The sequence below is a fragment of the Rhineura floridana genome, chromosome 8, assembly GCF_030035675.1.
Source record: "Rhineura floridana isolate rRhiFlo1 chromosome 8, rRhiFlo1.hap2, whole genome shotgun sequence".
NCBI lineage: Eukaryota > Metazoa > Chordata > Lepidosauria > Squamata > Rhineuridae > Rhineura > Rhineura floridana.
In genome coordinates this window covers 132143706-132158855 of record NC_084487.1, presented here as the reverse complement: position 1 = coordinate 132158855, position 15150 = coordinate 132143706, and the positions used below count along the sequence as shown (strand labels likewise).

Below are 15150 nucleotides of genomic sequence, written 5' to 3'. Positions count from 1 at the left end.
AACATGGAATGTAAGAAGCATGAACCAGGGAAAGCTAGAAATTGTCAAGCAAGAAATGGAACGGATCAACATTACAATACTTGGTGTGAGCGAACTAAAATGGACGGGAATGGAACATTTCCAATCAGGCAACTACAAAATATTTTATTCAGGAAATGAGAAATTAAGAAGAAATTGGGTTGCTTTAATAGTGAGAAGTGATGTAGCAAGAGCAATTAGGAGCTACAACGCTAGGTCTGAGCGAGTGATATCAATGAGATTAAATGGGAAACCTAACAACATAACCATCATGCAAGTCTATGCTCCAACGGCAAATGCAGAAGAAGAGGAATTGGAGAGATTTTATGCAGAAGTACAGGAAGAAATTGATCACACACCAAAACAAGATGTGCTGATAATCATGGGGGATTGGAATGCAAAAGCAGGGAACAGAGAAGAATTAGGAATCGTGGGGAAATGGGGCCTAGGAGACAGAAATGAAGCAGGAGACTTATTCAATTCTGTGAAGCCAATAATTTGTTTTTTGCGAACACATTTTTTGAACAACCGAAAAGACGACTATACACGTGGACATCACCAAATGGTCAATATAGGAATCAAATTGATTATATAATTGGTAGCAGAATTCCATACTTTCTGCAAAAACAAGACGAGGAGCAGACTGCGGTACAGATCATGAACTGGTCGTATCGAAAATCAGAGTAAAGCTAAAGAAGAACAACAAAGCAATCATAACGCCAAAATACAATTTAAATAACATACCAGAATAATATAAAGATCAAATAAGGAACTGGTTTGAGGCTTTAAACTTAGTTGACAGAGAACCAGAAGCACTATGGAATGAAGTCAGAGATGTTATCAGAGAAGAATGCAAAAAGACAATACCTCTAGTTAAAAAGAGAGAAAGACAATGGATGACTGAAAAAACTCTTAAAATGGTTAAAAAGAGAAGGAAAGCAAAAGCAAAAGGAGATAGAAACACAGTCAGAACCCTAAATGCAACAGTACAGCAACTAGTACGTAGGGACAAAGAGAACTATTACAATAGTTACTGTATAGAAATAGAAGAGGACAACAAAAAGGGAAGAACAAGAGCCCTATTCCAAAAGATTAGAGAAATGAAAGGGAAATTTAAACCAAGAGTAGGGATGTTGAATAATCAACAGGGGAACACACTGACTGACCGAGATGAAATAAAAGGAAGATGGAAGCAATACACTGAAGACCTCTATAAAAGAGATGCCAGGATGACAGATTCATTCATGGAGAAACCATATGATGAAGAACCAGAAATTTTAGAATGTGAGGTGAAAGCTGCTCTTAAAATTCTTGGAAGAAACAATCACCAGGAACAGACGGCATACCAATAGAGTTGGTACAAGCTACTGAGACTGAATCTGTCCAAATTTTGACTAAAATCTGTCAAGAAATATGGAAAACTAAACAATGGCCCACAGACTGGAAGCGTTCCATATGCATCCCAATTCCAAAGAAAGGAGATCCCAGGGAATGCAGTAATTATTGAACTATTGCCTTAATATCCCACGCAAGTAAAGTAATGCTCAAGATTCTACAACAAAGGCTCTTGCCGTATATGGAGCGAGAAATGCCAGACGTCCAAGCTGGATTTAGAAAGGGAAGAGGTACCAGAGAACATATCGCAAACATATGTTGGATAATGGAACGGACCAAGGAATTTCAGAAGAAAATCACCCTGTGCTTTATAGATTACAGCAAAGCCTTTGACTGTGTAGATCATGAAAAACTATGGAATCCTTTAAAAGAAATGGGGGTGCCACAGCATCTGATTGTCCTGATGCGCAACCTATACTCTGCACAACAGGCTACTGTAAAGACAGAATATGGAGAAACCGATTTGTTCCCCATCGGAAAGGGTGTAAGACAGGGATGTATATTATCACCCTATTTATTTAATCTATATGCAGAACATATCATACGGAAAGCAGGATTGGACCAAGAAGGAGGTGTGAAAATTGGAGGGAGAAATATCAATAATTGAAGATATGCAGACGATACCATACTACTAGCAGAAACCAGTAATGATTTATTTATTTGTTTATTTTATTTAGTTTAATTTATATACCGCCCTAAGCCCGAAGGCTCTCTGGGGGGTGTACAAAAAGATAAAAACAAGCACAATATATAAATACAATAAATATAATAAATAATAATAATAATAATAAAAAAACAATAACGAACCAAACAACATCCAAAATACGGAAATGCTGTTTAAAATACACTTTAAAATGCCTGGGAGTATAAAAAGGTTTTCACCTGGCGCCGAAAAGGTAGTAGTGTCGGTGCCAGGCGCACCTCATCAGGGAAACTGTTCCACAGTTCGGGGGCCACTACTGAAACGAATGCTGATGAAAGTTAAAGAGGAAAGCACAAAAGCAGGACTACAGCTGAATGTCAAAAAGACTAAAGTAATGACAACAGAAGATTTATGCAACTTTAGAGTTGACAACAAGGACATTGAACTTGTCAAGGATTATCAATATCTTGGCACAATCATTAACCAAAATGGAGACAATAGTCAAGAAATCAGAAGAAGGCTAGGACTGGGGAGGGCAGCTGTGAGAGAACTAGAAAAGGTCCCCAAATGTAAAGATGTATCACTGAACACTAAAGTCAGGATCATTCAGACCATGGTATTTCCGATCTCTATGTATGGATGTGAAAGTTGGACAGTGAAAAAAGCTGATAAGAGAAAAATCAACACATTTGAAATGTGGTGTTGGAGAAGAGCTTTGCTGGACTGCAAAAAAGACCAATAATTGGGTGTTAGAACAAATTAAACCAGAACTATCTCTAGAAGCTAAAATGATGAAACTGAGGTTATCATACTTTGGACACATAATGAGAAGACATGATTCACTAGAAAAGACAATAGTGCTGGAAAAAACAGAAGGAAATAGAAAAAGAGGAATGCCAAACAAGAGATGGATTGATTCCATAAAGGAAGCCACAAACCTGAACTTACAAGATGTGAACAGGGTGGTTCAGGACAGATGCTCTTGGCGGTCATGATTCGTAGGGTCGCCATAAGTCGTAGTCGACTTGGAGGCACATAACAACAACAACATAGCAAATGTCCATTTAAATAATATACCGTTTAGCTAATTAATTAACATAACATTCTAATCCATCGATTGCTGTTGTTTGAATCCCTGTTGAACCAGCCTATACATCATTTTCCATCATTGGGATCACAGCTATTCTGAAAGTGCAGGTAGCTGTGCTACACAATTGACTGATGCTGTATATCAGTTGGGTAGATTCTGTTAAGTCCTCCTGCTGCCCTTTACCAAACATACACAGGAGACAGAGTAGTTTTCTGCTGCCAGCTTTTTCTTTACTGAATATTCCAGAACAAGAAGAAAGAACAGGGAAAAAACCCACAGGGGGCATGTCTGAATGTGTTTTCCACGCAGCCCTAAATAATCACAGGCAGAACAATAGATTAAGACATATTTAAACAATCACAGTCATAATAGCCCTGACCCAATACAGATTCCTCTTTCTTTGAATTTTCCCACTGATGCTATTTTAAATACCTTGCACAAACAGGTAGTGAGAAACACCCTGGTCCAGTTCCAAAGTCTGTTCAGAAGCAAAGAAGAATGCTTGAACGGCTGGTGAGCAGTGAACGTAAGGAAGCATTTCTTGTGCTAAACTTTGATATTTGCATATGGTTTGGGGTGGTTCTTCTATTTTGTCTCCTGAGAAAGATCTTGCATATAATTCCCCCCAGGATGTGTTCAGCAGAATTCAGGGTGAGTTTTTTTAACATTTCCACTCCAGTCATCTATTCTGCTGCTTCAAATGCTTTCTTTCCCCTCATCTGAATCTCTTCCAAAAGTGGGGGAAGCACATTTCCTATAAAGAGGATGCACTGTTTAATGGATAGGGTGTTAAACTTTGATGGGGGCATATCATAACCTTAGATAGATAGATAGATTTTTATCATAACCTTACCTCTCAGGACTCTTATGGGGAGAAACCTCAAGTGCCTTGTTTCTTGAAGGAAGGGCAAGAAAAATATGAGCATTCTGCCCCTGCGCTGAGACAGAGGCTGAGCAAGGAGCTTCTTTTTAATATCTGAGTTGGCCTATCGTGGCCCCCTCAGTAAAGCAAAGGTACATGTGCTGCTAAGGCAGGGTGTTCAGCGATCAGTGTGATGTTCCCTTGTCCAGGGGTTGACAAGTTTGGCAAATGGGCAATCATCAGTGTCCACCAAGTCTCTGGGGAGAGGCCGTTTTAGTTGCCTTTCTCCCCCCCATCTAAGCCCTTTTTAAAGTCCAAGTATCAAGACTGTTGTTCTTTCTACCTGCTCACTATTTTTTACCGTAAGTATTCCACTTGAAAGTATCATTCTTTTTCTTTCCCCACAAAATCAATATTAACTCTAGCTTAGTTTTGTCATTTCTCCCAGTTTGCCTGTTTGGAACTTAGGTGTCACTGGGTCATTTAATTTAATGTTTCTCAATTTACTTTGAGTTTCTTTGATGCTGGATTTGGATTTGGAGGACATTGAGCTTTCACAGCCTGGCTCTTCAATGCATACCTGGCATCTTTTGATTACAGCTGAACCAAAATCACTTTGGATTTGTGTGTGGAGTCTTGTAACTCGGTATGGTGGTAAAATGGAGGGTCATGAGCTGATGAAGGTGTAGGCAGAAAGGGATGAAGAAATTGTTTGTTCAATACTGGATATGGTGGAGGTAGGAAAATCTATGTTCATAAAAGAAATCTGAATAGTGTAGCATTTATTAGCATTGGCTTACAATTTTCATTGAAAAATAATTACTTCTATTTTTACAAATGCTATTTAAATAACAAAAAGTGGCCTGTTGAGAAATCTAGTTGGTTTGTAGACTCTAGGGTCTATAGTCTCACATATTAGCAGGCGTAACTATCTATGGCTAATTTACCTGTAATATGCTTGATCAAACCAATTATATTTGTATTGAAGGTTCCCATTACTCAAAATGTAGCTAGGCACATAGCCTTACTGAGATGACAGTTCATAATGCTGATTATCTAACTGGGTAGACCAGAGGGGAGTTTGCAAACTATTGAGGAACTGAGACCAGGGCCACACCTATACAGCTTGCTGGATGGAGCTCTTTCATGGTAGGAGGACCTCATGTGGTCCAGTTGCACAGAGGCTAGTACCTGGATTAAGATGACTGGATTATGCTATGTATATTTTGCAGTGCTCTTGCTAGATTCATCACATTTTTGATTATCCATGTTGGAAAGCAATATTTTTCCTTTGAGCTTCATGTAGCCGTGCAGGTGGGTTCCTGTGGTTGCACAATAAACCATTCGAACCTTCTAGAGCTACTTAACAAAGGAGAGGCACGGTTGTCCTTCCCATCCAGTGGAGGCTCAGCCACTGCACCCACTCAGATGGGAGGGTCATGTGACCAGAAGGGAGGGATGATCTCAGTTCTCTCTGTTTCTCATTTTTCCAGTCTTAAATTTAGTTTGCTGCATTTCTGCAGCATTTTGTGAATTTTCTTTTTAAAAATCCTCATGAAATTCTCCAGCATTTTCGTGCAATATTCTCCTAATAAATGCATCTTTGTATGCAGTTTTGACTAACTTTATGCAAGCATTTTCTCCTTATCTAATACATTTTATGTTAATTTCACTAATACTAATTTTATGCACACTTTCTTTTAATATATGCATTTTTGTAAACATTGGTTGGAGAACTGCAGTGCAACATTTGGATAAGTGCCCATTTCGAAGGATGGGGGTGTTTTGGTTCTCATATTGTTTTGGCAAGTGCAAATTTAGCATATTTGGCTTTAAATGCTCCTGCTGGGAGGAAGGGCAGGATATCAATCAAATAATAAGTAAATAATATATAAAATAAATAAATGCAAACTAAACTGAATTCCTCCCTCATCCCTACTGACAGGTTTGAAGGGGGCCTGAGCAAGGTATATTTCAGCCCCCTGCCATTCTGGTTCATCTGCTATCCTTCCCCACATAGAGATACTATGAAGTAGAGTACCCCTCCCCGCCCTTTTAAAAGGATTTAGGGTTGTATTCATAGTAGTGAACATTCCATTAGCACAAGAATTTCTCCATGTGCAACAGAACATTCTGCCCCTTTCCTCCCCCAGCATCCCCCAAACCTGCTCTGGGGATTCCCCCAACACCCCAGAGCAGATTTGGCAATGGCACAGGATGCGTGGGGGAGGAGGAGAGAGGAAAATCCTGCTGTGTGAGTGCAAGGATTTAACTGAATACTGCCCTTAGTCTGATAGGAGCACTGAGCAGCAAAGTGCTTGCCAAGGCTCCAGCCATGAATTTCCCAAAAGTTCCTCTGGGCCCTATAAAGAATTTAAGATGGCAGGCATGGCTGAAGCTCTGGCAGGTGCTCCATCTGACTGCTGTGTACATGCCAGAAGTTCAGAAAAAGATGAAATGCAGTCTCCAATCTAGGTGCTGTACTTGGCTTTGAATCTACATCCAGCATCTCCTAGGTTTTATGCTCTCTGCCATTTCTGTTGCTACACATGCTCAGCTTTTATGTGTACCCCATACCTCTACTTTCTACAGTTTTGATTGTTTATGGGAGGGTTGGGGAACCTGTTGCCCTCCAGATGTTGCTGGACCACAATTCCCATCATCCCTGACCCTGCCCATGGTGACTGGGGCTGATGGGAGTTGGAGTCCAACAACATCTGGAAGGCCACAGGTTCCCCATCCCTGGTTTATGGGATCCACAGGCTATGGCCATATAGATGTACACTGGTGCCTTCGCTGGTGGATGTGACCGGCCAACTCCGGAGAGTCTGGAGACCTTTTTGTCTTCATCCTTTGATCACCATGAGAATTCTGAATATTTGATAGAATTTTATTTCTTCCACAGTTCCCTGCGGCAGCCACATAGTTAGATAAACTTAAGTTAAGGATTTGCTCTGACATTATAGTCTTGTACTCATGACTTAAAAGTAAGAGTCAAAAGGAAAAGAGTTTTGTCAGGTCAGAAATGTTGATATTGGAACCGACCTTAAAACTATTCTTGCAAGCTTACATGCTTTGTCATAGTTTAATAATCTATTGTTAACCATTTTCTCTATAGAAAAATACCAATTCTTGGTTTTGATAATGTGTTTTGTGTTTACAACTTGCAGCTAAGAATTATATTGCCTTGGATGACTTTGTTGAAATAACAAAAAAGTATGCAAAGGGCATCATCCCAACCAACCTACTGGTGCAAGATGATGATGATGATGAACTGGTGGGGAAAAGTCCAGAAGAACTTCCACTCCGACTCAAGGTGAAGATTGGAGGTTGCTGCACTGCATGCTCAAATGTGGCCTGTGCTCCCTAAGAACAGTCTTGTTATGTATTATCCTTTTCTTTAAGCCTAAGTGGCATGAAGCTTTTTATGTAATGATACCACACCATTATTGCATATTCAAGTTCTGATTTGCCATGCTACCTAGACCTTCATGGTGGTGTTACAGCTTACCTTTTTGAGTTTAATCCTCCCCCTTAAACCTAGAATTCCAGCCTGTCCAGAGATCCCTGTACATTTTTTCTCACCTTTTTATAGCCTTTGTAATTCCTTCCAGATCTGTATAACTATATTTTTCAAGAGCATCATTCCTATTTCTCCACTCACCTTTCGTTTTTTTCAGTTTGACATCAAATCAAACTGCAGCAGTGTACTCGTATATCCCAATTTGGGTGGGAAACAGTTTTATAGAAATGTATTATTTAAGTAATCTGGGGTTCTCATGAATCATAGGGCATATTATGGTTTAGATCTTTGGGTTTCCTTTTGAAGAAATATAAAATTTTAGTATTCCCAAATCTGCAAACCTAAAATGATGAGCAATTTCATTCACTCACTAGGTTGGTACTCCAGTTGTGTGGTGGTTATACATGATAACCTGATCTGTGTGAGTCCTCCACCTCAAAAAAAAGAGGGGAGGTTGTGACTTGGACTTCATTGTGCACTATCTGCCTCCCACATGACTTGAAGCTTTTCCATAAAGCAAATAGCCTTGATTATACTGTTGCAACTAGCTCTGCCTAGTACTGAATCCAGCTGTGTCCTCAATTTTATTTAAAAAATATTACTCTTTTAACACATGCATCTCTTTTGTTTGTACTCATTGCAGCAAGGTTTTCCTTTGCAAGGCACTGGTAGGCAGAAAATGGATCAATAAATTTGAAGGTCTAAGGAAAACTTGGGAGCTGTTAACCTGAGTTAAAAAAATTTTTTTTTATAATAATTTTTTTATTCAAATTTTTATAAAAACAAATACAAATACAACAAAAACAATACAACAGAAAAACAAAACAAAACTTGACTTCCGATTTGTTACAGATCAGCTATAAGTATATAATATATATTAAACCTGTCTTCTAGAACATACGAAATTCACTTTTTTCCAAAGTCTATCTTAATTAATCGTCAAATCCCATTATCATTTCATTTTTTTCTTTCAACAAAAAGTCCAAAAGAGGCTTCCATTCCTTAAGAAATGTATCTGTCGTTTTTTCTCTAATAAGACATGTCAATTTGTCCATCTCAACTAAGTCCATTAATTTCAATAGCCATTCTTCCATTGTTGGTATCGATTCCATTTTCCACTTTTGTGCATATAGTAATCTTGCTGCCGTGATCATATATAATATTATTCTTCCATATTTCTTTTCCTTTTGTTTATCCATAAAACCCAATAAAAAAAATTCTGGTTTTGACTGAATATTTATCTTTAAGATTTTTTGCATCATCCTACCTATCTGTGCCCAAAATAATTTTGCCTGTTTACACAACCACCACATATGATAAAAAGATCCTTCTTGTTGTTTACATTTCCAACATACATTAGAAACATTACTATACATTTTTGACAACTTTTCTGGAGTCATATACCAACGATACATCATTTTATAAAAAATTTCTTTAAGATTATAGCATAATGTAAATTTCAAACCTTTTTTCCACATATTTTCCCATTGATCCATTTGTATATTATAACCAAAATTTTTTGCCCACTTAACCATACACTCTTTTACTTGTTCTTCTTCCATGTCCATTTTTAATAAAAATTTATACATTTTTGCAATTATGCATTCATCATTTGTACACAAACCTATTTCAAAATCAGATTTATTTATTTCAAACCCATACATTTTCTTGTCCATTTTAAATCTTTCTAACAATTGTAAATAGGCAAACCATTGTGAACTATATCCTTCCTTTATTAGTTGTTCTCTCTCTTTCATTATATATTCACCATGCACATTTTCTAATAGTTCTTGGTAAGTTAACCATTTCTCTTTTCCAGCCATTTCTCTTCTATAAAATGCTTCTTGACTTGAAACACATAGTGGTATTTTCAAAAAAACCCTTGTTTTGTATTTATTCTATATATTCAACAAAGGACGTCATAAAATGATTATTAAAATCCACATTAACTTTTACTTTATCATACCATAGATATCCATGCCATCCCCACTTCAGGTTGTGTCCCTCCAAATCCAATAATCTTTTATTCCTCAATAGAATCCATTCCTTTATCCAGACTAAGCAACAAGCAGCAAAATAAAGTCTCAAATTTGGTAATCCCAGTCCTCCTCTTTCTTTGGCGTCTTGTAATAATTTAAATTTAACTCTTGGTTTTTCCCCTGCCAACAAATTTAGAAATATCTTTTTGCCATTGTTTGAAAGGTAGATCAGAGGATATGACAGGTATTGTTTGAAATAGAAACATCATTCTCGGCAATACATTCATTTTTATTACAGATATTCTACCCATTAATGACAACTGTAATTTATCCCATCTTAACAAATCTTTCTTAATCTCTGTCCATAGTTTTTCATAATTATTATGAAACAACTTTGAATATTTATTTGTCATAATGATACCTAAATATTTCACCTTTTCTTCTATTTTAAAATCTATCTTCTCCATTAACTCTTTTTGATCTCTTAAAGATAATTTTTTCACCAGCATCTTCGTTTTTTGATTATTGATCTTAAATCCTGCTAATGGTCCAAATTCTTCTAATTTATCCATCAATACTTTGATTCCTTCCAAGGGATTTTCTAATACAATTATCAAGTCATCAGCAAATGCTTTCAATTTATATTCCTCTTTTTTTATCTTTATTCCCGAAATCCTTTTGTCTTGCCTTATGTCTCTAAGCAGCACTTCTAAAACCAGAATAAATAGAAGGGGGGACAATGGACATCCCTGTCTTGTACCCTTTTGTATTTCACATGAGTCCGTTAAATCCCCATTGACAATTATCTGTGCCTTCTGTGATGTATAAATCGATCTGATCCATTTTATAAAATTATCTCCAAAGTCCATTTGCTCTAGAACCTTAAACATAAATTTCCAATTCAAATTATCAAATGCTTTCTCAGCATCCAAGAAAATCAAAGCAGCTTGTTTGTCATTTCGTTGTTCTAGATATTCCAACACATTCAAAACATTCCTGACGTTATCACGTAATTGTCTTTTAGGTAAAAACCCCACTTGATCTTCCTGAATAAATTGTTGCAATATTATTTTCATTCTTTCAGCCAAAATCATTGTAAAAATTTTATAGTCATTATTCAGTAAAGATATTGGCCGATAATTTTTTGTTTTAGTTAAATCCTGCTCCTCTTTAGGTATTAATGTTATATTGGCATTTTTCCAACTATCCGGTATCTTCCCCTCTTGTAAAATAGAATTCATTGTATACTGTAAAGGTAGTAAAAGTTCCTCCTCCAAGCATTTGTAATACATTACTGATAGTCCATCCGGTCCTGGCGCCTTTCCTAATTTAATTTTACTTATAGCCTCAGATATTTCTCTTGACGTAATAGGACCATTAATAGCTTGTCTCTGAAGATCTGTAATTTTGGGCAAATTCTGTTTGGATATATACTCTTCTATTTTTTCTGAGGGAATTTCCTGACACTTGTACAAAGTTGAATAATATTGATGGAAAACCCTTTGGATTTTTAAATTGTCTGTCAACATCTCATCTCCTTCTTGTATCTTTAAAATAAGATTTTTTTGTCGTTCTTTTCTTAATTTATATGCTAGCAATTTCCCCAGTTTATTTGCAAATTCAAAAGTCCTTTGTTTAGCAAAATTTAATTTCCTTTCAATTTCTCTGTCAACATTGACACTTGTTTCTGTAACATTTTAATTTGATTTACAGTAGAAGCTTTAGTTGGATTCTTTTTCAATTCTTCCTCTTTTTGTTTTATTTCTTCCAAGATCAATTGCATTTTCTGTTGTTTCTTTTTTTAATTCAGAATTACATTTAATAAAATATCCCCTCATAAATGCTTTACTTGTATCCCAAACAATATTTTCATCTGTTCCTTTATGTAAATTGTGTTCAAAAAACTCTTTTAATTTCTTCTTACATTCCTGCACTATTTTATCATTCTGTAATAAAGATTCATTTAGTCTCCATCTAAATCCAATATTTTTTTTTTTAAAGTCAATATCACTGGATTATGATCCGAAAAGGTTTTTGGTAACACATCCATCTTGGAAATATCTTTCACTAAATTTTTAGACATCCAAATCATATCAATCCTCGAAAATGTTTTATGTCTTTCTGAAAAGTAAGTAAATTCCTTTGCATTGTCATTTATATATCTCCAAGCATCCACCAATTCTAAATTTTCCATCAATTCGAAACAGGTCTTCGGCAATTTGCCCTGTGTCTCTTTAATATTTTTCTCAGAAAGTCTATCCATTTTTGGTGAAATTACCCCATTCCAATCACCCATGACACACCAATGATCATATGCAAACTCTGATAGTTTTTCCCTAAGTCCAGTATAAAACCTTGTTTTATCTTCATTAGGAGCATAAATGCCCACTATCAAAATTTTTGTACCCTGAATGGTGATTTCAACTCCCACAAATCTGCCACTATCATCCAATAATATCAATTTAGGAGACAATTGTGAATTAATATAAAGAACCACACCATTTTTTTTTGAATCCTGCCGAAATAAATCCTTCACCCAAATTTTTACAAATTAAATATTTAGAATCTTTCTTCTTAATATGAGTTTCTTGTAAACAAATTATATCCAATTTTAATTTTTTCAAATAATGAAATACTTTCTCTTCTGCGACGAATTAGCTCCATTTATATTCCAAGTTAGATATTTGTAATCCATTTTTAAGCATGTATTTTAGAAAAGTCTGTGCCTGTTGCTCCCTTTGATCCATCATCATCCTTTTCTTCCTCTACCTGTTTCTGTTGACTTTGTTTCCCAGGAATTATATCCACATCTTTGAGTTTATCTTCTTCCATGTCTTTTGAAGCTTTTCTCAAGAAATCCCTTGCTTTTTGAACAGTATTTAATCGATACTTCTGTTGTCTAAATGTAAAAATCACTCCCTCTGGAACATCCCATCTAAATTGAATTTTACATTGTTTAAGTTTTTCTGTGAAGAAAGGGTAATCTTTTCTCTTACGTAGAAGCCTAACAGGAATTTCCTTCATCACCTGTATTTCTTTACCGTCAATTTTGAAGACATTGTTAAAATGATGTTGCAAAACCATATCTCTGGTCCTCTTTTTTAAAAAATAAACAAGCACATCTCTTGGGATTTTTTTTATTGTTGCATATCTGGAATTAATTCTATAAACTTTGTCTATTTCAAATTCCATCCGATCTTCGTTCCTGTCGAAGATTTTGCCAAAACATTAACAATTTTCTCTGATATCTTCACCTGTTTCCTCAGGAATTGCACGGAATCTCAAGCAATGTTCTTTATCTCTAAGTTCCATAACAGCAATATAGTCCAATTTTTTTTCCCATTCCATATTTGTAATATCTATTCTATTCTCTAAGGTTTGCACCTTATCTTTAACATTTTTTTACATCCTGTGTTAATTGCCCAATGTTATTTTTAATCTCACCCACTTCTGTTTTAATATGATCTTGTAAATCTTTAAAATCCTTTTTCATATTGCAAAATTCATCTTTAAGTTGTTGTCTGTCCTGTTTCAACTCTTGTTTCAACTCTTGTTTAAAATCACTAAATCCCTCCATAATTTTCTGGAACATGTCCATCCCTTCCTGTGTATCAATTGAAACTCTTCGCTCCAAAACTTTGGCTGTTTTCCTAGTTGTCATTCTTGAAAAAAAAAACCTTTTCTATTATTAGCCAATGTAGAGGCAAACAGTTTCTTTTCTCCCAGCAACAAAACAGTTAATATTCCAGGCCTGTTTAACCAACACAGTTCTTATCTCCAGCACATTCAGGAATGTAAAACAAATCCAGTTCTCAGCATCCAGCAGTTAGTAAGATACACAAACAGCAGATTCATTCAAAAAAAAAAAATTTTAATCCAAAATAAAAAAAAATATTCTCAGATATATTTCCTTCAAATAATCAAATCATCTTATCTAATAAATTGCCTCTTATCCGTTTAATCTTTGTAATTCCAGCTTTAAGCCAGCTTTTTGTCATAAAAAATAAAGCAGGTTCTTTGAATTGCTCCCTTCTTCCTTAGCTTTGTATAATACGAAAAAAGTGTGACTCACCCAAGTTTCTGAGTTGCCGATAACCTGAGTTAAATTAATGACCTATGAAAAATCAATAGTTAATCACCGATCAATCATCCACCAAAGTGTGGAAACTAGCTGTTCATTGTGTATTGAGTGTCAGAGGCCTGTGGAATGTCCATAGAGCAACAGTGAAAAAAAGGAAGAGACAGACTGGGATTTGGGAGAGGGTCCTGGCGTCGTGCAGTCATAAGAACATAAGAGCCTGCTGGATCAGGCCAGTGGCCCATCTAGTCCAGCATCCTGTTCTCACAGTGGCCAACCAGGTGCCTGGGGGAAGCCCGCTAGCAGGACCTGAGTGCAAGAACACTCTCCCCTCCTGAGGCTTCCAGCAACTGGTTTTCAGAAGCATGCTGCCTCTGACTAGGGTGGCAGAGCACAGCCATCACAGCTAGTAGCCATTGATAGCCCTGTTCTCCATGAATTTGTCTAATCTTCTTTTAAAGCCATCCAAGGTGGTGGCCATTACTGCATCTTGTGGGAGCAAATTCCATAGTTTAACTATGCGCTGAGTAAAGAAGTACTTCCTTTTGTCTGTCCTGAATCTTCCAACATTCAGCTTGTTTGAATGTCCACGAGTTCTAGTATTATGAGAGAGGGAGAAGAACTTTTCTCTATCCACTTTCTCAATGCCATGCATAATTTTATACACTTCTATCATGTCTCCTCTGACCCGCCTTTTCTCTAAACTAAAAAGCCCCAAATGCTGCAACCTTTCCTCATAAGGGAGTCGCTCCATCCCCTTGCCCTCTTCTGAACCTTTTCCAACTCTATAATATCCTTTTTGAGATGAGGCGACCAGAACTGTACACAGTATTCCAAATGCGGCCGCACCATGGATTTATACAACGGCATTATGATATCGGCTGTTTTATTTTCAATACCTTTCCTAATTATTGCTAGCATGGAATTTGCCTTTTTCACAGCCGCCGCAAACTGGGTCGACATTTTCATCGTGCTGTCCACTACAACCCTGAGGTCTCTCTCGTGGTCGGTCACCGCCAGTTCAGACCCCATGAGCGTATATGTGAAATTAAGATTTTTTGCTCCAATATGCATAATTTTACACTTGTTTATATTGAATTGCATTTGCCATTTTTCCGCCCATTCACTCAGTTTGGAGAGATCTTTTTGGAGCTCTTCGCAATCCCTTTTTGTTTTAACAACCCTGAACAATTTAGTGTCGTCAGCAAACTTGGCCACTTCACTGCTCACTCCTAATTCTAGGCCATTAATGAACAAGTTGAAAAGTACAGGTCCCAATACTGATCCTTGAGGGACTCCACTTTCTACAGCCCTCCATTGGGAGAACTGTCCATTTATTCCTACTCTCTGCTTTCTGCTTCTTAACCAATTCCTTATTCACAAGAGGACCTCTCCTCTTATTCCATGACTGCTAAGCTTCCTCAGAAGTCTTTGGTGAGGTACCTTGTCAAACATTTTTTGAAAGTCTAAGTACACTATGTCCACTGGATCACCTCTATCTATATGCTTGTTGACACTCTCAAAGAATTCTAATAGGTTACTGAGACAGGACTTCCCTTGCG

The 15150-nt window shown here is 36.7% G+C and overlaps 1 protein-coding gene across 10 annotated transcripts in view; it reads left to right on the top strand.

Annotated features, from left to right (window-relative positions):
* WFS1 (wolframin ER transmembrane glycoprotein) overlaps nucleotides 1-15150 on the top strand; it is a 75300-nt gene that overhangs the window by 38687 nt on the left and 21463 nt on the right. For all 10 annotated transcript variants that reach the window (XM_061582544.1, XM_061582541.1, XM_061582545.1 and 7 more), the window contains 2 exons: nucleotides 3592-3672; nucleotides 7179-7324. In XM_061582544.1, the coding sequence (XP_061438528.1) occupies nucleotides 3592-3672; nucleotides 7179-7324 (227 nt within the window). The remainder of the gene's footprint in view (nucleotides 1-3591; nucleotides 3673-7178; nucleotides 7325-15150) is intronic.